At 53.8% G+C, this 21780-nt stretch overlaps 1 protein-coding gene and 1 long non-coding RNA gene across 5 annotated transcripts in view; one reads left to right on the top strand and one right to left on the bottom strand.

Moving 5' to 3' along the window:
* Positions 1-21780, bottom strand: part of Ube2o (ubiquitin conjugating enzyme E2 O) — a 53924-nt gene that overhangs the window by 5624 nt on the left and 26520 nt on the right. Inside the window, exons 2-13 of one of the 4 annotated variants that reach the window (XM_021241228.2) lie at positions 7176-7235; positions 6891-7001; positions 4764-4861; positions 4274-4337; positions 3526-3669; positions 2998-3107; positions 2793-2868; positions 2007-2476; positions 1489-1643; positions 1156-1268; positions 924-1052; positions 207-299 (exon numbers count right to left, since the gene is read on the bottom strand). In XM_021241228.2, coding sequence (XP_021096887.2) covers positions 207-299; positions 924-1052; positions 1156-1268; positions 1489-1643; positions 2007-2476; positions 2793-2868; positions 2998-3107; positions 3526-3669; positions 4274-4337; positions 4764-4861; positions 6891-7001; positions 7176-7235 — 1623 coding nt within the window. Of the gene's footprint in view, positions 1-206; positions 300-923; positions 1053-1155; positions 1269-1488; positions 1644-2006; positions 2477-2717; positions 2869-2997; positions 3108-3525; positions 3670-4273; positions 4338-4763; positions 4862-6890; positions 7002-7175; positions 7236-21780 lie in introns of all 4 variants that reach the window. The other 3 variants (XM_087208439.1, XM_013078178.3, XM_004860754.4) reach the window with 3 other exon arrangements.
* Positions 17644-20424, top strand: LOC110345101 (uncharacterized). Its single transcript, XR_002388196.2, has 3 exons — positions 17644-17842; positions 19989-20076; positions 20197-20424. It is a non-coding gene; the product is annotated as an uncharacterized LOC110345101 (long non-coding RNA).

Genomic DNA, 21780 nt, shown 5'->3' with positions numbered 1-21780 from the left:
CCCTATCTCCTAGGAGTAACTTGCATTTTCTCAACACAGTATGCTCAGAATCAGAAGCCTGGAAGTCTGAGAACACCTCCCTGTACCTGGGCATGTGGGGTGCCTCTGTCTCTTCGCCTGGTGGGTAAAGAGCAGAAAGCCCGTCTCTGGGCCCGCAAGGACAGAAGACAGGCTAGAGCTCCCAGCGCGGGAGCAGGATTGCCTACCTGGGGCAGGATGATGGTCTTTGAGTTGTCAGCCCACACCACCTCCACCTTGCTGCTGACATCCACGCGGGCCACCTGACCCACCGACGGCTGCTGGGCAAAGGAGACACAGTCAAGGGAGCAGTTCTCGGGGAGGGGCATAGGCCCCAGCACCTCTGAAGGAGCCCCAGAAGTGGGTGGTATGGAATGAGGCCATGAGGATTGAAGGACATGAGCAGCTGCAGGAGGAGACTTGGGGATGGGACCCTCAGTGCTCATCATCACTGAGCAGCGAGTACTCAGGGTACTCAGCACGGCTCTTCCTAAGTCCTACTAATTCCTTCTGACCACCAGGGCTCTGGCCTCTCTGGGCTTCTGGTCTTTCCCAGCTTGGGGTTCCTGCCTCCAGACTCTTGCTCCTCATCTGCATGGAATCTGCCCCAACCCCACCCAACGTTCCCACCTCTTCAAGGCCCAGCTCAGGCTCTACCTCCCAAGCCTGGCCTGTGCTCTGCAGTACTTGACTTCAGGTTCATATGGCTTGTGACATGGAGCTTAGCTCCTCCAAAGACCATGACCAGCCTGAATGCAACAGGTGCCAGGGCCGAGGAGCACCTGGGACACCGGGCCCACAGGACTTTCAGGTCTTGTCTTCTGGAGCCACCTGGTGGCACCCTCAGGGACTGCAGCTGTTTGTCGGGCAGGGAGCAAGGATCCAGAACTTGCACCAGGGTGTACCTCATCTTCTTTGGGCGGAGCCCCATCCTCAGTGTTGCCAATGCGAATGACAATGTCAGTTGTGCGGAACCGAAAGTCAGGGTGGTCAGCAATGTCGTAAACGCTCACATCTTCCTCTTCTCCAATGAGCTGTATGTAGCACAGGATGGGGTGTTGTGAGCCACGGACCCTCACGGGGACCCTCACAGGACCCCCAGAGCCCACCTGAAGGAAGAGCAGGGGTCACACACACCTCCACGTCATCCCCACTTGGTCGCAGCTTGAACCACTTCACCATACAGGTACGGCCAATGTGGTCCCCTGACTGCACCACACCGTAGACTGCGGGGTCTGGACAGCTCTGAACTAGGAAAGCAGAGGGGACACCGGCTAGCTAAGGAGGCCTGACAGGGCCCATCTCCCACCCACCGCAACCAAACCGCATGGGCCTCCCTTCCACCCACGAAAGGGCAGCCTCCTCCTTGACCTTGTTCTAGCTCTGACCTGAGAGCCCCTAACCACCCCTCCTGGCACCCCCAGGCTCTCACGGGCAGCTGTGCCACTGCCGCCCTGGGGCTGGTACTACCTCGCTTGTCCACCACAAAGTCCCCGGGGCAGAACTCATTGTTGTCCAGGTGGTGCACGGGAAAGAGGTCATTGGAGCGGATGCTGCACTCCACAGAGCCGTCCTGCCACGTCACGTCCGCTGAGGTCATGGTGGTCACCACCTCCACCGCCACCCTGCCAATGCAGGTCAGTGAGACAGGCCACGCAGTGCTTCTCCAGGCGAGGGCTGGGGACTCCTTCCTTCCCTCCCCAGGGTAAGCGGGCCTGACAGAGTTCACATTCGAAAGCCTCATGTTCTCCCCCAAGAAGCAGACACCTTTAGGAGAGCTCCGGCAGGGATCCGGCTCTGGCCACCTCACCACTTCCCTACCACGCCCAGGCCTCTCAGGCGGCCACCTCTGCCCTGGGTGCTGCCTGTCGTTGTGGGCGGGGTCCCTGAGCTGGCGCAAGGCCTGCAGACCTTGTGTGCTCCTGCACAGCCCTGGGCATATCCACGTGGGCCCTCAGCACCATCCAGGCTGGACGCTGTGTATTTACCTGTCTCCTGGCTTGAAGTCACGAGTGATTTTATTTTTCTTCCTCTTGTGTTTTCGCTTCAGGTTCTTGATGGACAAGGGGATGCTCTTTTTGCGACTCGTGCCACTGCCACTCTGGGAGGAGGTGGTGGAGCTGGCGGAAGAGGTCACAGAGCTGGTGTCATCAGTGTCATCGGCGGCCTCATCGTCTGCGTCCTGCTCTGGCGAGTGCAGCCCATCCTCTCCACCCTCCTTTAGCAGGAAGGGGGTCAGTGGCTGGCTGGCTTGGGACTCCTCAGGGCCCTCGTCCTGCATCTCCACCGAGCTGGCAGACCCGTCGGGTGGCTCCTCCGGGCTAGCAGAGCCTGCTTCACTCTTGGCCTTGGCTTCCCCTTTCTTGTCTGGGTCCTCCATAGAATGGTCCCTGGGACACTGGGTGTCCGGGGAGCAAGACATGATCCTCACGACCTGCTTCTTCAACAGGCGCTTCACCTGCAGGGGCAGAGGAGGAGGACAGGGTGCTATGGGGAGCAGCAGGGAGTGGCCCTGCCTGAAGCCCACGGGACGGCCAGGCTGGCCTGGCCCCACGGTCTTGGTCTGGGGGGACAGCAGCTCGACACACTTAAGTGGCCAGCAAGGGTCCTCAGGATAGCTCCCAAGACATCCTTCCTGGCCACGAAAATGGCTTGCGGTCAGTTCCTCAAGTGCCCAAAACCCCAGCCCGAGGACATACCTTCTTGGCCATAGAGCCCTCCCCCTGGGCGCAGTGTTTTTCTGGACATTCCCAGGCAATCCTGGCCGGCTCTACCTTGGCTGGGAAGACATACAGACAGCGCTCCCCCAGCTGCCGCTGAGCATGGTCAAAGCATCCGAGACGCTTCACCCTGCGGGGAGAAGCAGGGGCCGGGCTGGACTTCGAGAGGCCAGCATGCTCCTGGCCCTCTGTGCACCTACAGCCAGGGCCTGGGGCCTGGCCCCAGGTGTGGCCCTGGGGCTGCAGGAGTGGGGCTCACCTGCCTAGATTTTCCTGAGTGATGACAGAGGGTGGGGGGCTGACGCTGTCTGTGCCTCCTGGACAGAAACTCTTGGTAATCCATGTGACTTTCAGCTCCACAACCTGCACCTGGGGACGGTAGGTGGGACAGGCCACAGTTGCGGTAGGTTCTTACAGCGTGCGTGCGTGCGTGCGTGCGTGCGTGTGGTACTGGGGGTTGAACCCATGGTATTCTCTGTAACCTGCTATCCAGATTCCTGTGACCTCTGGGGCAGGAAAGTGGACCTTCCTGGTGTAGCATCCCGTTCAGACATGCACCAGTCCCCCACCCGAGTCAGGCACCAACCCCCAGCTCACTCAGCCTGTGCAGCCAGATGGGAGACATTAACCTATGGGCCACTGCATGACCAGACCCCAGGTTCCCTTTACCCAAAGGCCTTTCAGTCCAACAGGGTCCAGGTGCTGAGCAGCAGGCAAGAAAGGGGGCAAAGCTCAGCTCCGGGTGTGGAGGTTAAGGAGGCCACCCCACCCCTGCCCCACTTCCTACCTCCTCCACCACCACCCGGAACTTGCTCTTGGTGCTGAGCACAGGCTTGACCCCTGACAACCACTGGACACTGGAGAAGATCTTGGCGGGGCCGATGAGCACCTGGCCCGGGTAGAAGCCATAAGAATCATCAAAGAAGAGACCCTGCAGGATTTAGGACCAGAGGGAACTCCTGTGAGTGCGGCCTCCTCCGGTGACAGTGCTCTCTATAGACGCCTCCGGCGGCCTGGCCTGCAGAAGCCGCACCACACAGGCCTTGCTCTCCTGTGACACATCCTAGGGCTCTGAGCAACTGCACATGCTGGCCAGTCACCCAGGAGCTGGATAAGCTGCAGCTGCAGATTTGTTCCGGGATCCTACCAAGCTCTCACCAACGCCAAACTGCTGGGCAAGGGTCACACTTTCAGTTCTGGAGATCAGGGTCCCCAAACATGTTCAATCACATACCCCGCAGTATAAACTGCTGGGACTATATGCCACACGTCCTACTGGACTAAGTCACTCTACACACCCCAAAACAGAGACCTGAAAGGATGAGATGAAAAGCACAGGTGCAAATATAAGTTCTAATGTTCTCTGCCCAAGCCCAAACTGCTAGATACTCTGGTGCACACCCGCCCCTTTTCCAGGGGTCCTCTTTGCTTGGTCTGGGTCAGTTCTGAGCTCTCTGCTAAGTCCTCCTTCCTATGCAGCCGAAGGAGTATAGGGCACCTCCCCTCAGAGAAGCCAGCCTGGCAGACGCACATACCGAGTCGCTGACATGTGGGCAGACATCATATAGCTTGGCACCATCTTCTGTGTTCATGGAGCACCTGAAACAGCGAACAGAGGCTTGGTCTCCACCAGGCACAACAACCAAGCACCCAGCAGTGGTAACCTAGAGGTGCCGAGGTGTCCATGAGGCCTAACAGCTACCATTCTTCTTCCACCACCAGCTCAGCCTCTGCAAGGGTACAAGAACTGAGGCCTCACCTGAGTGCTCACTGCTATTAGTGTCAGATAAAGCCCACTCCCTGCAGATATCCTAAAGAAAGAATGTCTCCAAGCTAAGGTAGACCAAAGATTAAGCAGGTGAACTGGGCCACAGCAGATAAAGAGCCCAACACAGTAAGGCTCTGAGCACCTGTAACATGTAGTCCAGGATCGAGCCTGTATCACCACCCTGTGAGGAAGCCCCCTCTGCCCGCCTTCTGCAGCCTGCCCTCCCCAGCTGATGAGTCCTTGGTGGTGATACCCACCTGGCACCATTGGACAGCTTGAGGATGATCTGGTTCTTCAAGTCATAGACCTTCCCCAGCCAGCAGTCATAGGCAATGTAGTCCCCGTACATGAAGGGCTGGAGAGTGAGGGGACAGGGGTGGTGAGAGAGAGGAGACACTGCTGACACTGTTGACAGGAGGCACAAGCTGAGATGGCAAGGGAGGCTCCGGATGGCTCACGTGCAGACCAGTCAGCCACGGACCTACACAATTGCAGTGCAGGCTCCCGTGACAGGTCCAGCTGCACCCCCAAGTCTTGCCCCCAAGAGGGGGAGGCAGTGGTGCGGGGGTTCAGGGGGGACGTGGGGAGTCTGGAGCAAGCGCGCGGCCAGGATGTGGCCACATGGGCAAGAGAGTAAAGGGCTTAAGTAAACAGACTGATACACTGAACATATCGAGAGCCAGCGTCCTCACTGCCGAAGCAGGTGCCGCCATCCTAAAGAGGGTCTAGTACAATTACCACACCTAGATCCAGATCTTACTTGGTTTCCTTTCTTTTTTTTTTTCTTTTGTTATTTTTGGTGTGCTAGGAATGAACCCAGGGCCCTGAGCATGCTAGACAAGTGCTCCACCACTGAGATACAGCCCCTAGCCCCAAGATCTTGATTTTTGCCTGTATTTTTCTTTTGGTACTGGGGATCGAACTCGGGACCTTGTGCTTATGAGGCAGGCGGTGGAACCACTGAGCTAAATCCCCGGATCTTGGATTTTAAAATGCCAAAATGTTTCTTTCTTTGAAAGAAACCAGGTCCTGGGAGAAATGGCTGATTCCTGGGCTAGATCAGAGAGAAAATAAGATGAGCCTGAAATACCTCTTTCTGACAGAAAGTGAAAAGAGCTTTAAAAATGAAGAGAGGGAGCCAATGAAAAAGAACACAAAAGCTGGCCTGAAGGCTTCCATCAGCAACACAATAAGCACAGTACAACCAACAGAATAAAAGAACACTACTCCCAGTGTCATCTTACATAGAAAAAAGAATAAATAAACTGCCTGTAATCTCAGCACTCTGAGAAGCTGAGGCAGGAGGTCTGTGCAAGTTCAAGCCCAGCCTGGGCAACTTAGTGACTCAGCAAGACCCCGTCTCAAACTAAAAACCAAAAAGGGCTGGGGATATAGCTCAGTGCTAAGGCCCTAGGGGTTCAATCTCTAGTATTGGGGAAAAATTAAAAAAAACAAATGAGACAGGGCTAGGGATACAGCTCAGTAATACAGCCCAAGGGCCTGGTTTGGTCCCTATCATCACAAAATAAATCAACAAATAAGTAAGTAAATGGACTAGAAGGTAAAGCCATAAAGCTCTTCCACATAGGTGGATGGCAACTAATAATAAGAGAATGATGCCTTCATGCACTCACCACAGCAACCGTCAGAGTGATGGCTGGTTTAGAAGGGAAAGAGCTAAGGCTAGTGCATGGGGTGTGACAGGTGCCAGAATACAGACACAGTCTTGGAACAACCCCCCCCCCCCATACAGTCACTTACAAAAGGGTAAAGGAGACTTCAGGATGGAGATCCGAGGACAGCAGCATGAGCAGGGGGCAAAGCAACCCCCCCGCAATGGTGTGGCCATTGGCCACTGAGCCAGAGGAGAGCTTGGCAGGGGCAGTCCTGGTCAGGTTAGGAGACAAAACCAGACAGACCGAGGGCGAAGGTCACACTACTGAGCGTGTCACTGTCCGGGACGTGGAGGAGAGGGAACTATGGGAGCCAGGCCAGATTACACTTGATCTTAGCCAAAAGGCCGAGAAGTGATGGGCCTAGGTTAGACAGAGATGGAAGAGTTGACAACAAAGAGCCAGACGAGTTCCTGAATGCAATCTGGGGTCAGAAAAGGAAAAAGGACATTGTTGGGATGACTGAATGGGGTCTGAGGACAGACCAGTCTTATGTCAGTGCTCATTTCCTAATCCAGGGCATCGTGTGGTAGTTACATGGGAGTGCGCCCTTGGTTCTAGAAAACACACTGCAGTGTTCGGGGTCCTGCTCTTGTGTCTGAATGGCTCACTCGCAAGCTGCAACAGAGGGCGCCAGGAGTGAGCTGGACACAGTGGGCTATGCACTGCTGAGCCAGAGAGCGGAGAGAGCGGTCAGCAGGGGCCGCTCACCCAGATGTGCTGGAGGTCCTTGCTGTTGACGGGGTAGATGATGCAGTTGGTGCCGATGAGCTTGACGGCGCAGTCGATGTTGACGTCTATCACTGTGCCGCACTGACTGTCCTGAGGGAGAAGGCATTCAGGCCTGGGCCTTGCGGAGGGACCCCACCTGGACAATCTCAAGGTGTTCCCTGCCACAGCCAGGCAGCTCTCCCGCACAGAATATGGGGCAGGCAGGCTCGAGTCCCCAAGGTAGGTACCCCGATACCCAGGCTAGGGTGGAGACCCAGGACTCACGGTGGAGCGCATGTGCCGGACCACGTCTCGGGGCACCACGGAACGGTCCTCCAGTTTCAGCTGTGAAAGGGAACACAGGTGTCAGAGGTGGGCTCAGAAGCCACCAGAAGACACATTTTTCCTCCAACTTCTCGCAAGTATACAGCTCATATGGCAAGTGTGCACAATCCTGGCTTTGGCTTGAGGGAGTCCCACAACCTGCAAACCAGCAGTCAGATCTAGAACTGGCACATGTCCCCTGCAGTCACTGTCTCCTACCAAAGACCCACCCCAGCCTTGGAAGGTGCTCCTGATCACAGAAGAGTGGCTGAATGACAATATAAAGGCCTTGCTCTAGGGCAAGGTTAACAGCTCATTCTACAAACACCTCACTGTGAATTAATTCTTGCCTACCTTCCTCAGGTGCCCACCTCCAACCCCAGCTATTCAGTGCTGAGAGAGAGGGTGGGGACCTGCACAAGTGGGTGGTTGGTGGTGGGGGCCCCTGAAGCCAGGGTATCATCGACATCACATTCTAATCTGGGCTGTCCATCCTGCCAGCTGCAGGCTGCTCCTTTTCTAAGCACTGGAGAGCCTGGAAGCCGATGGGTAATTCAGGATGGCTGGCTGCAGGAGCCTCGCTTCGTACCCAGGCACCTGATCTGTCCCTCCACAGACCCCCTGGGGCAGCTGCCACCACTCCTGCTGCCCAGCTGCTGGATAGCCCTCCTACAGCCCAGAAAGGGGCTGGTTCTCCACCAGAGCAGCCTTGTCTTCTCTTCTGCTGGGTCCCCAAACCTGGGCTCCTCTCTGTAGTCCCTCACTGACTCAAAGGGATGGGTGGTCTCTGTCTGCTCACCAAGACCCCAAACCATGGGGCTGGGGGAGCTGCTCCCTCAAATACTACCCAACCAGACACCTGTAGCAGCAGCCTCTCTGCTCACAAGCTCTGGGCCCTGGAAAGGTGACAACACAAAGGCAGAACGAAAGGGCTGAAATTTTGGCAATGATGACTAAAACTCTATCAGTAGGATGTGAAGGGAAGCAATGAACCCTATCATCAACCAGCAGTGCAGAAATCCCACAGGCAACCCAAGTCCCATTCCAGATGTCAACAAACCTAGCAGACGGGGTCTTCTAGTCAGACACCAAGCAACCCCGGGCAGCCCGTTCCTGTGTGCATACACAAAATGGGTGCAAGCAGCCATTCCCAGGTGACTGCCACAGGACTGAACAAGCAAGGAAAGAAATGTACAAACATGCTCATGGTGCGAGGGACCCAGCTGGTACTCAAGCAGGATGGCTGTGGCCACTGCCTGACTGCACAGCCCCTGGGAGGTGCAGGCGGAAGCCCCGTGAAAGGCCAGTCTCTTCGGACATGTGCTTCAGGTGCCCGGGCTGTGAGAAGCTCACGGGGATGCCACCGCCACTCTCCTGACTCAGAAAACACTCTGGCTGTGACGACGTGTGCCCACATCTCTATTCTGAGAGAGGCATTTTCTATGCTGCCCCACCAAGCCTTTTAGGCTTTAGAAAGCCACCACTGGGGTCCTTCCAAGCCATCACAGAATCCAGAAGCTGTGTCGTGGGAACCCTGGAGAGAGGGACTGTGCCATGTGGGGCAGATGGGTCTTTAAGGAGAACCCTGCGCTGAGCCTGCACATCATTCGCTGGTGGCATCTGCCAGGTAGAGTTGCCGAGAGGGAAAGGCAGAGCAGCACAGGTGCCTTCTCCTGCGACCCACTCTGTCCGGACTCCTGCACCACCCCCCGTGGGGGAGGGGAAACGGAGGCCACAGCTGAGGCGGAAGCAGGAACAAAGCAGCAGGCCAAAGCTGGTGTGAGGGCCAAGCCTGAGGCTGGAGCGGGTAGGCACAGCCATGTTCCTAAAGAGGGGTCTCCCAGAGGCCACCCTCCTGGACGCCGTCTTCAAGGGTCCTTCGAATCCTTTCATGATGAGGAAAGTCCTGGGAGCAGAGTATCTGTGTGGGGAGGGTCAAAAGGGAGGGAGAGGGGAGCCACTACGTGGGATACGTGCTCTTCCCTTGGGCATACTAGAGGGTGACGCAGGTGTCTGGAAGGGCACCCACCGAGGTTCTGCACTGTACCCCAGGCACTGCTTCCTCCAACTCTGCACGCCTCACAGTTCCTTCCCAATGGCCCCCTCTGCACTCCTCGCCCCTGCTTTACAAAAGCCTTTCCGAGTCCCCATTCTGGAAGGAACCATTGTGCTCCTGTGTGGGAGACAGCAATACTGATCATGCCCAAAGCAGGCTGTGAAGAGTTAACCCCACAAGCGGCTTGTTCTGAGAGATGAGTCCAGCCGAAGCCTACGTGCCAAGGTCAGTAACTTGTACCCAAATTCTGTTCCCACAACTAAAACTTTCTTAACTAGGACAATATTCTAATTACAATCATACAGTTTGTCTATTCTGTTCCTAATTCAAGAATGCTTTGAATGACTTGTCTTTTGCAAGCCTTGCTTACATTAACTTCCATAGAAACTGCATGACTGCGCATCACTGCGCATCTTCTCAGACGCACAGTCTTCTCTCGTAGTCCCACCCTTGCCCATTTATAGCTCGCCTTTACCCCGATCTATTACCAAGAAAAATCAGGGCTTGGACTGGCCAGCGCCTTTGTTGGTTGCACCAGCATTGGTCGTCCTGGGCCCCACTTTCTGTCTCTCTTTGTTCTCTTAGTTTTCTTTCCTCTCAGGCCTGTGTCATACACTGGGCAGGAGGCTGCAGCCTACTGCAGAGGTTTCCCACAATGTTTCAGGGGTCCCCAGCACTCCTGGGGCACCTGTGACCTCTGTCCTCTGCCTCCCCACAGTACCACCAGTTGCTCACTGCATGTCAGACACTTTTCTAAGCACTTCGTGCGTCTCCCCTAACACGGAAGAAGTACTGCAATTATTACTGTCATTTCCCTTTTCAGATAAGTAAAGTGAAATAAAGAAAAAGCATGTAACTTGGCGAAGCTTTATAGGAGAGGGGCTGAGACTTGAACTCAGCAGCCTGACCTCAGAGTCTTTTCTCTTAGACCACATTTTTAAAAAAAAGTGTATCCCTCCCCAGAGCTGCAGAGATAGTAACAGAGTAAAATATACTTCTGGCCCATGAGTGCAATCCTAGCAGTCCGGGAGGCTGAGGAAGGAGGATCACTAGTTTGGGCCCAGACTGAACAACTTAATGAGACCCTGTTTCAAAACAAAAAATAAAAAATGGCCTGGAGATGTAGCTCAGTGTGAAGACCTTGGGTTCAACTCCCAGAACTGGGGGCAGGTCCACACGTTGTCAAAGATGAGTATGCTGGTCATAAAGGCAATAAAATATTTCTGGGGTGTCTGGAAGATATTGTGGTGCCACTGGCTGCAGATGCCATCAGGCCCTGCCCCTGGGGGTGGCCATCTGCCCTTGGCTTCCCTTACAACCCTAAAATGTCAAGGACTCAAATTACAGGTGCCAGATGGTACCAGGAGGGAACACCAGGGGGTGACACGCCTGCCCCAGGAAAAGGAGACCCTGGAGCAAAATTAAGGCTATGAAACAAAACCCAAATCCCTACTGCCCAGGAGCCCCTTGAATGTCTTTTTTTATTTTGGTACTGGAGATCAAACTCAGGACCTCATGCTTGCGAAGAAGGTGTGGTGCCACTGAGCTAAATCCCTGGCCCCTGAATGTCACTTTAAAACAATCTTACTTAGGGACAGGGAAGCTTAGGAACGGATGGGGCAGATTTCAGCTATCATTACACTTTCTAAAACTCTAAGCGACCTCAGAGTTGGTATCTGTTGCATAACCTGGAGAGCTGCAGTGATTAGAAGTTTCTGGACAGAAAAAGGATGAGGAAGACAAGATGCCAAAAAGCTAGGTCTCTGTAGGTGGGGAGGGGCACGAGTGGTCGGTAGTGGACATGGACTGTCTGCACAGGTTACAGGACTGTGGGGCTGCCCACTGGCGCTGGGATTCCAGGACAGGCTGTCTCTGCTGCCTCCTTTGGAAAGAGGCAATCTGTCTCGTGCTGTGGGACTTTAAGGAATTCGAAGCCCGGCCAGTGCTGATGGAGCGTTTCTTGTGCCAGTGCTGTGGGGCCCAGGGGCTGCTCTGCCAAGCCCCTGATGCTACACAGGGGGAGGAAGCAGGGGCAGAGGTAGGTCTGGTCGTGATCAGAGCCACAGAGAAAAATAAGGCAATGGGGGCGGGGCCAACGGGAGTTGAGAGATCAGAGCAGCTGTCGGAGGTGCTGTGTGGAGTGTGTCCGAAGGCCGAAGGAGCAGGGCTCAGAGCATGGTCAGCCCCGGGGGGAAGGAAGCTCACCACAGCGGCACTTCTGCCCTATCCTGCCAGGAAGATCACCCTCATCCCGAGGTTCACGTTGCTCTGGGCTGCAGTCTTGAGGCCTATGTACCTCTGACAAGACAGCAGGAGCAACTAGCTCATCTTGCAATGAGTGCCTGGTCCAGACCCTCATCGGTAACACTGACTTTGGCTGACCAGGTGACTCAAAACTGTTTAGAATGTTCAAGAGTAGAAAAGGCAAACTAAGGCTGATTAACAGGTTGAATACAGAAGGGTGCTAAAACGAAGATACTTCCAATTGGTTTTGAACATCACGGCCCTGTAGGAGTGGCTGGCCTGCTCTGTAGGGCGAAGCACTTGTCCTAGGACTTATGCCTGGTCACTAGCACCAGTATCTGGAACACTAAACGGGCTCCTCATCTAGTGGGGAGCTGCAGAAAGTCCAAAGGGCAGGCTTTATGGGGCCTTAGCATGTTATGTCTCAAGGCTGAGAGCTACGAGCCACACCACACGCACCTGCTGAACACCAAGGAAGACCAAAACACAAAAGATGTGGGTGTCCTTCAATCTCAGAGGAAGCAACACCTCGCCTTTTCTGGGGACTGGTGACATCATCAATATCAGATCTTGAATCTCCCACTGGCGGTAGCTGCCGACCTAAAAGGCCCAGTTTGAGGGCAAACACCCAAGAGGCTTAATAAAGTCCCAGACCGAGACCTAGTCTAATCCTAGACCTCAAGGACAAGCTGACTGCCAGCCCCATATTGTGTGCAGAAAATACAGGACAGCCTGCAGTGGCCCCTGATTTGGGTTTGTGTTCAGAGTGAGGCTTTTCCTTTGCTTGACTAAGCCAGGCCTAACAGCTCTGAAGCCCAGCAGTCACACACAGGCATGAAACTGCTCACTCAGGCAGGACTCAAAAATACAGGTTCTCAAGCAAGGTGGGATGGCACACACTTGTAATCCCATCTACTCAGGAGGCTGAGGCAGGAGGACTGCACATTCAAGGCTAGCCTGAAGAGCTCCACAAGACCCTGTCTTAAATAAAAAGTGCTGGGGATGTAGCTCAGTAGTAGAGTGCTTGTCTAGCATCATGTGTGAGGTCTTTGGTTCAAACCCCAGATTGCACTCCCCGGCCAAAATAAAACCAGATTCACAAAAGGAGTATGAGGCTACCCCAACACTGGAAATTCTAAATACTAACTTGCTGTTTCCCAAGGCATAGAAACAATCTGAGAAACATTAGTCCTCTGCCTGCTCCACCCATATAGTCTGAGGAGGTCGGAGTCCTACACAGACATAGAAAAAGAGTGAAGTAAGACAGCAGTCAAGTGGGGAAGACAGGGTTTCTTGTTATGACAGGGACCTGAGCGCTCCTAACCAGCCCTTCTCAGTGCCCACCTGCCCCTAAGCCTGCTGCCTGCCCGAAGGCCCACCCCACTCCCCACCCCACTGTTTGAGCCCCAACTCGCTGCAGCTGACCCTGCTGCACCACTGGGCTGGCTGCACTGCAGTGCACGATGGGGTCTTGGGTGTCAGTTCTGGCTGAGAAACCCAGTCCAGTTTTGGAGGAAGAGGAAACCATTTCACAGGAATTCTTTTGCAACCCAGAATCAAATCATTTTATGCTTCCCACAGAGTCCAGGCTCAAGAATACAAATGTAAAATGAGAAATACAGACTTTTTTTCAGTACTTAGGATTGAACCCAGAGTCTTTGCACTGAGCTATATTTATTTATGCCCTTTATTTTCTTTTTAAATTTTGAGACAGGGTTTCACTAACTCACTAAGCTACCCAGAATAGGCTTGAACTTGTCACCCTCCTGCCTCAGCCTCCCAGAGTGCTGGTATTAGAGGTGTGTGCCACCAAGCCTGGCTAGAAATGGACATTGTCTCTGAAGAAAATTTACAAGAATCTGGCATAAAGGGAAGGGTCGGGGAGGGGCAGGCCCAGGACATTCATCCCCCAGCTTCCATGCTCATGCAACAGGGTGACCTGAGAAACTACTCAGGCCAGGTCGGAAAGTTTACCCCAGTGTGGACCTTTGAAAAAGTGCTGGGAACCTTAGAAGAACAGTGTTTTTCAAACCAAAGGGTCAGGATCCACTAGTAGGTTATGGGACCAATTTAGTGGGTCACAGCCGACAATTAAAAAAAAAAAAGTATCCGTTTGCATTATACCTATTACTTTGCCTTTTCAACCTTTTCAGTTGCATATATGATATACATATGCCCTGGGTCACTACGTAAAATGTTTACTGTAGGTCACTGTCAAGAAGTTTGAGAATCTCCTCCTAAGTCTGCCCCATCCTGGGTCCAGCTTTTTGGGTTCTCTCTGGCCAGGATTTTGGCCAGTTCCATCCAGTACAGAGCTGTTCCCTCTCCCCAAGCAAATTCACACAGATCCAGCACTACCACATTCATGCTGGACATTTTTTTGGGTAGAGACTCAGGACTCTGGCCTTCCTTAAAATGTCACTGCCAGCTACAATAGTAAAACCAGGAAGCCAGGCATGGTGGTGCACGCTCGTCATCCCAGTACTCAGGAGGCTGAAGCAAGAGAATCACCAAGGATTTGAGGTCAGCCTTGACTATATAGCGAGATCCTGTCTCCAAACAACAACAAAACAACAACAACAACAAAAACAACAACAACAACAACTCCTCCCCTGTAAAACCAGGAATGGCATAAAATGGGGCTTCCTGTTGCAGCTGGGCCACTCTTCTAGCCGCTTCCCAAGTCTAGTTTAGACCGGACTGGGGATGTGATCAGGAGGGACTCAGATTGTGCCTGTGTAAGGACTCTCTCAGTGCAATCGACCATCATGTGGCAGAGCCACTGATAACCCAGCAATCAGCACCGTCCACCCGAGGACAGAAGGCTTCACTAGCAAAACACACGTGGACGGGGGCTTCACGTGCTGGGTAAAAGAAATGCTGGTCCCCAGCTAGGACTGCCGTCAATTGTGTGCTCCAGAAGCCACTCCGCAGAAGCTCTGTAAGACCAGTGAGGAAGGTCCATTTAGTCCATAGCTTTTGAGCGTTCACTATAGACTCAGGACAAGACAGGAATATCAAGACACATTTGGAATGTGTCTCGACTTTAGGGAACTGACATTCAGAAGGGGAGACAACATGAAACTATGGCCAAATGTTTATTCACAAGTGAACCCATTGCTGAGCTCCTGTCCCAGCATGGCAGGCGGAGGAAGGCAGGAGGAGCCAGATCATACCCTAGAAACAAAAGCACTGGGACGCCTCCCCTTCCCTGGGGACCCTCCTTGCGGTCACACCCAGACTGAAGCACACGGTCAGGCGGCCAGGCAGCACAGCTCAGTGGAAACTGCAGCTGCAGCGCCTGCTTGCTGGGATGGGTGGAGACTCGGCCTGCCCCAGGACAGAAAAAGGGAGCCGAGTTCAGCTGTCTGCTAAGTGGAGGGGGAAGGACTGCGGAGCAGTGCCTGGCGCGAGGCCAGGGCAGCAGGCCTGGTCTGCAGATGCGGTAGTGCTTGATATGCGGTACAGGCTTGCCGTGGTGGGAGCCAGGAGTGAAGAATGAACATCTCTAGGAGGAGCAGGCCTCCCTCTGCAAGGACGAAGAGAGGCAGAAAACGGAACAGCACACTCGCACATTCTGTGACCGGGCTATCACCACCTAGCCAGTCCATCTGATTGTCCTTTTTTCTTTTCAGCACTGGGGTTTAACCCAGGGCCTCTGCACTGAGCTATGTGCCCAGCACAACCCCCCTTCATTTTGAGACACTAAGTTGCCCAGGCTAGTTTCAAAAACTTGCAGTCCTCCTTCCCGCCTTAGCCTCCCAGAGTGCTGGGATTACAGGGATGCGCCACCACACCTGGCTGAGGCTGTACCTTTTCCCATGTGATAGGCTGCCATGCTGGGGCTACCAGGAATTCCTGAGAGTACTCAGGGCTGGAGAGCCCAGGGCCTCAACACTGCCCTCTAGATAACCCCACACCCTGCCCATCTATCTGAGGTCACATTAGGGCGGTAGTCACAGGAACCTCACCCTGTGCCCGGGGATGATGCCACTCACTCTGCTTCTTTGGATTCTCCAGGGAGGTACCACAAGGGAGAGAGGCAGTGCAGGGAGGCACTGCTCCCAGTGCTCCACTCCAGAGGTGGCTGGGGACATAATGTCCCGTTCAAGGTCGTCCAGGCACCAGGACTCCAGGGCCCGGCTATTGCTAACCTGACTCTCATCTGGCATATGCGGCGCCCCAGCCTGGCCCTAATACCCGCGGAACAACTTAAGCCAGGATGCCTAAGTGTGGGCCCTGGCCCCTGGCTGCATCTTTCCTGAGCTCACTGGAAACACGGGTCCTCAGGCCCCACCCACCCCCTGGGAAGCTGCAAGTCAACAAAGCTTCCAGGTGAGCTGTGAGTCCCTGCACATCCACAGCAGCAGCTCTTACCATCAGGGGGAGCGGTTACAGGCTACACCAGGCTCACACTCCAGCCCCACTATGATGTTCCGGGCAAGCACTGAACACCGAGCTGCACTCCCAGCCCCTCCTGCCATAATATTCTGTAAAGAGGCATTTGGAAAAAGTCCCACAGTAATTCTAATACACATTCCCAACCCCTGGCGACTCTGGTTGGCCTTTAAAGACAAGGGAGGAGAAGGGACACAGCTCCATCCTTCTGAGCTGCTTCTGGAAAACCCTGGTTTTGAGGGGGAACATCGGCATTCGGCAGCCATGATCCCCAGGACAAGAGCAGCCTTGGAAGGACCACGTCTGAGTCCAGTGGGCAGGGCCTGCTTTCAGCCATGAGAGATCCCATGTGGAGAAACACACCCTCACTGAGCCACACCAGCCTCCGCTCGCTTCTCAAACACCTGCAGTTACTATTTCCAGGCAGATGAAATGAATACCACTGGGGGTGCTGGTGTCACAGGGCACCAATTGGCCTGGAGACTCCAGGACTGAGCAAAATGGCTCCTGGGGGTTGATGTCACTTCTCAGCTGGATTATTACATCCAGGAACCTCAGCGACTCATCCCTTCACCTCCACTTCTCCCAAGGCACACCAGCATCTCAGGACAGTGAGCCAGGATGAAAACACTAACTGAAAAGCACAATCACAAGACTGGGAGAAGGCTCTGTTCACTTCTATAGATGCAGTGAGATGAGACTATAGCAGGGTGGAGGCCACAGGCTGCAAAGGACAGATTTGTGTTCAGGGTAGAGGACACACAAGAATCAGGTCCTGCTGGGGATACAGCATTGCCACTCCCCAGCTGCCAGACACCTCTTCAGGCATGGGCAGCACTGGGTTGGACAAGCTCCTCCAGCTGCAGCTCCAGCGCTTCTGCCCCGAGTTCCCTTCTGCTACCTGCCAGGCAGCAGTCCTGCCATGTGCCAGACCTCTGCTCTCCACATAGGGACCATCCGTTTGAAGCATGAATCCCCTCAGATTCCCAAAGCAGGCCAGCTGAAAGTTAAAGACATATTGGCTCGTGGGGCCCAGGGCAGGGCCTGGACAAGGCTCCGGACAGGTTCTCTCCCAAGGAACTAACAGCTCACCTGGAGAAGCCAAATGCACACAAAGTAACATTTACAATGACTGCAACAAGATTCAGAAATTAATATACATGATTTAGATGCAGTACTTAATTGGGGAGATTTCAGATATACCAGGGAAGATACCTAAAGAAAACCCATAGGAAACCATATAGTATGAACCCTCACACTGATGTGGTCAAAATTTCCTACCCCACCCCCTCTCTGAGCAGGGCCACACCCAGTTATGAATATGGACAGAGCCTGAGGCAGAGCGCATCAGTGTGCAGAGGTGACCTGGGCTGGACTTCAGGGGCTGTCACCAACACATCTCAGCACAGAGTGCTACAAAGAGCTCTCAGCTACTGAAAGAAATAACACCTCGAAGGCCACATGGCAGGAAATGGGTGATCTCAGGCCCAGGTGAGAATGGCAGGAGGCAAGAAAAGCATCTGGGACTTCACCGACACCCCTGGGCACCTCAGAAGGATGGTGTTATCCTGCTCAGACACAGAGTTGCGTGCAGGGGGAGGGCAGAGCTGGGCCACACTGGCAGAGCCTCAAGCTTGGTCCTCCCCTGGGGACAGGACAGCCCTGTGGTGAACCTGTAGCATCCTGAGGGAGAGAAGCTAGAGCACAGAGCAGGCCCGGGTCTTTGGAGGATTGTGACCACACAATTATGCATAAAACTTCCTTCCTCTTGGGAATGTTCGGCCTCCAGAGGGCTCTCTGATCTCCCACGGGAACTCATCTCATCACAGACCTGAAGGAGGGCACATGCCAGGAGAGCAACAAGTGGAACTTACTTGAACTGCAGCATACCTACTTCTGGAAGCTGTGCCCTACAACCAGCAACTGCAAGGTGTGTTTGGCAGGGTTACAGTGCTCTGCTGGCCTCTGAGGAGCAGCTGGTGGAAACCAACAAATGGCCCCATAAGATAGGGAGGACTCTATACACTGTTTAGTGGAGTTGAAAAGGCAAGACTATGAAGCTGTGAAAAGTGGAGCAGCCCAGACAGGTAGCTGTTTAACAGAATCCCCAGAGGAGCTCTTTTAAAAACATAGATTCCTGATTTCTCATCCCAGACCTAGTGAATGACTGTCTGGATGAAGATGGAATCTATTTCTTTTTTAGCTTTTGGGGTGGTGAGGATTGAACCCAGGGCCTCATGTATGGTAGGCAAGTGCTCTACCACTGAGCTACGCTCCTAGCCAGGAATCTATTTCTTAATGTCCCCTGGGTCAGCCTGATAATCCACCTGGTTAAAATAGCTCTATTTGGGGGTGGGGTGTAGCTTTGTGGTAGAGGATGTGTGTAACACGTACAAGACCCCGGTTCCATCCCCAGCACAGGGGTGAGGGTAGCTCTACTTCAATCAGAAATTTTTGCCTTTCTTCTAAAACAAAACATACTGAGTACTTACAGACATTTAATTTTTAAAAGCTTAAAAGATAGAAATCTGTAGATCAAGGTGCAAAAGCATGGTGGCTTAAAATAACAGTGCGATTCAATTGATAGCTACTGCTTAGCATTTCCTGCCAAGTCCTCCTGTGATTCAGCTTCGGAGACAGATACACAGGCACCAAGTACTCAAATGGATGTGGCTGCAACTCTGAGTGACCTTTGCTCAGGTGGGCCAGATCCAGGCTGGCCAGAACCCAAGCGGATGCCAAGAAGCAGCTGGGCTCTGGGACATCTCACAAATGACCTTGCTGACTGAGAGAAGGGCCCGACTCAAGGCAGCTGCTGCCATGGGACAAAGCATATCCTACCAGCACCCATCCCTGGAACCTGGGGGACACAGTTTTGCCACCTTGAAGACTTTCAGGTGGCAGTGCAGCTTCCTGGGCCCATGCCATGGCCACGAGAGCTGGGTCACTGGACAGGAGCAAGCCAGTGTGTGACATGGCTCCCGTGCAAACCCGAGAGTAACTAACCTGCTCCGGCAGAAACATGCACCCCGGCCTGCCTGGTCCGTGCCCATGGTGACAGCCCTCGGGAACCCACTGCTTAGGTGTCATCCCGCTGTCTTCGCCTCCCTAACTGAGCACATAGAAGAATGAGGTAATCGTAGTAGGAGACACCTGCCACTCCCTCCTGCAGCAGCCAGAGACACAGTCTCACCCTTACCCAATGCACCAGCGCTGCCTCCCAAACTGATCAGCTGCTAATCAATAGCCACACTCTGCAAAACGCACCACCCTACCTTCCTAGGCAGGCGCACACGGGAAAGAGTCCACCCAGCACTGCTATTTAAAAAAAATGCAAATCTGTAAGAAAAGGCAGTAAAAAATAATATGGGAGGGCCTTGGGTCCATGTCTGTGTCTCTTCTCAGGGACCAGTTTCCTGGTGAAGAGGATCTGTGGAGAAGAGAAGGGGCTGCTATTTCCACGAAGTACTCGTTTCTGGCATCATTTTCTTTTCTTTTTTGAGACAGAGTCTCACTATGCAGTTCAGGGTGGCCTTGAAGTTACAGTGACCCTCCTGCCTCAGCCTCCTAAGTGCTGGGATTACAGGCATGCACGAATATGCCTGGCTGGTATCATTTTATTTTCTTTATACTTATGAATTCAGGTCAATCCCAGTGGCCAGAGAAGATAATACCAGACCTTTGCTGGCACAGAGCTAAGTAACCCCCAAAGCAGGCAAGGAGAATCCATAGCACAGAATAGGCAGGCTTCTCAACCCACCAAGTGACTGTCCAACTACTACTGGTTCTTGGCTTCCCTACGTCTTTCCAAGATAAACTGGGCTGTGGTGCTGCAAATATTTATTTTCCACCTGTAATCAGGAGCATGGTCAAGGCATGAGAAGCCAAGGAGGAAGGGCGCAGACCCGGGAGTGACAGCAAGCGGGGGGTCTCGGGTCAGCGGTGACGGTCGACCTGTACAGACCCCAGGGAGGACAGGACAGGCTGGCATTGCTGAGCCAGCAGATGGCTTTGCTGCTCACCCACCTGTGCTCCTGACACCACGCCTCACGTGTGTCCTCCTATTGTTCCCACAGCACTGGAATTAGGCCAGGATGGGATCAAGCACCTGCCCACGAGGCCAAGATAGCCATCAAAATTATGCGCAAATACGCAGCCACCCAGGTGACTGGGGTGGCTGGGAAAGTGGAAGGGACACCTCTACCAGTCTGCAAACCGGGAGGATAAGAAGCATGGCGGCGCTGTAGACTCAGCCCCAACACGCTATCTGTCCTTCTCTGACAGAATATGGGAAATGCTCACAGCTACAAGATTCCTAGAACTGAGCCCAGCTGTAGGACAGCGCCACAAAAGGGAAGGAGCACTTGCTGTCACCTTGTGGTGGATACCACACAGTGCATCCCCCTCATGGAAACGGCAACATTGGACCCCGCCAGGACACAGGACACGACTGGAGGAACCTCAGCACCCCATGGATGAGTACATCACAACTGATGAAGTGGGCGGCACACTCAGCTGAGAAGGGCTGCTGCTTTCCTTATTGGGTAAATGCCATGGCTTCCCTACCTCTATTCCCCTCAGTTCCTGGGCCCTAAGAGGTGGCTGACAAGTCGCTGGGCTCTAAAGGACACCAGGAGGCAACAGCAGACTCGAGACAAAGATCCTTCCCGTCTCCAATGAACCGGTACCCAAAGGCTTGCTCCCAAGGACCACAGATCCCAAGTGCAGAAAGATGGACGGGAATGGGAAGACATCTCTAGGCTCCACCACGCCCTTCCTTAAGGGACAACAGGCCCTGGGGGTGGGGGCAGGGATGACAGTGACGGTTCTGAGCGCTCTGTGCAGGTGCTAAGTGAGGCACAGGCGCTCTCTCAAGCGCGCTGCATGCCCTCCCTCCTTCACGCTTGCCCAGCTATTTCAGTTACTTCACGCTCCAGTAACTGAAATGGAGATCATGTGCAGAAGCCCAACTTACGTGAAGGACACAGGGAGAGGGTGTGAGCAGGAGGGGGTCCTGGGCCTGTGCTCAGGTCCCATCTCTCCTCTCCCACGGGCTTGGCAGACATAGGGCTTCCAACAATTGCCTCTCATTTATGATACGCTGCTCGCTTGCTGTATGGTAGGCCATTATTCAGTCATTCAGTCACTCAACAAACTATTAGCTTGGCAGATAAAGTGCCAGATGCTAGTGAAACATTCTCAGCCTTGAAAGGGTGGGAGGATGCACCAGTATAGGGCAAGTCTGAGCTGCCCTAGGGAACAGTCATGGCTTTTCCACGTGGCTCAGTCCGGTGCACCCAAGTCTTTGCTCGATGTAATCTCCTCAGAAAGGGTTCTCCAGGGACTCCTTCTCATTGTCTTCCCATGCCTCGTGTGTTTCTCTACAGTGTTTCCTGTTCCCTACTCTGCAGTCCCTTCGTCCTTTGTTGTCTCCTGCTAGTGGGCTTTAGAACGTGAGCTCGGTAAGGCACTCCTGGCAAGTTCCTGGAACACTTCAGAAGGAGTCGAGAGAGACATGCTGGAGGAGACGCCCTGAGAGTGGGACAGATACCAAGAGAGCGTGGTCAGCAATGGCCCATGCTGCTGAGAGACCCAGTGCCCCAGATGACAGCAGCTGGTGACCCTGGCTCAGTGGTCTCAGAAGGTGGTGTGGGCAGAAGCCTCACTGGCACGGCTGGAGAAGACCAGGGAGCCCAGGAAACAGGCTGGGGTGGAGCTCCTTCAGGATCTAGGGCTAAAGAGGGAAGGGGAAGAGGTAGGTGAGGGGATAAGGGTCTCTTTAAGATATTAAAAATGGGGTCAGGCAGAAATTGCAGAGGGAGTTTGGACAGAGGCTGCCAAGAGGTAACCATGGAGACAGCCAGGGTG

Source organism: Heterocephalus glaber, unplaced genomic scaffold, assembly GCF_053883595.1.
Source record: "Heterocephalus glaber isolate CG9 unplaced genomic scaffold, H.glaber_assembly_v1.0 deba00000937, whole genome shotgun sequence".
NCBI classification, from domain to species: Eukaryota; Metazoa; Chordata; class Mammalia; order Rodentia; family Bathyergidae; genus Heterocephalus; species Heterocephalus glaber.
The sequence above is the reverse complement of the archived record's forward strand: the minus strand, read 5'-3'. Positions and strand labels throughout refer to the sequence as shown.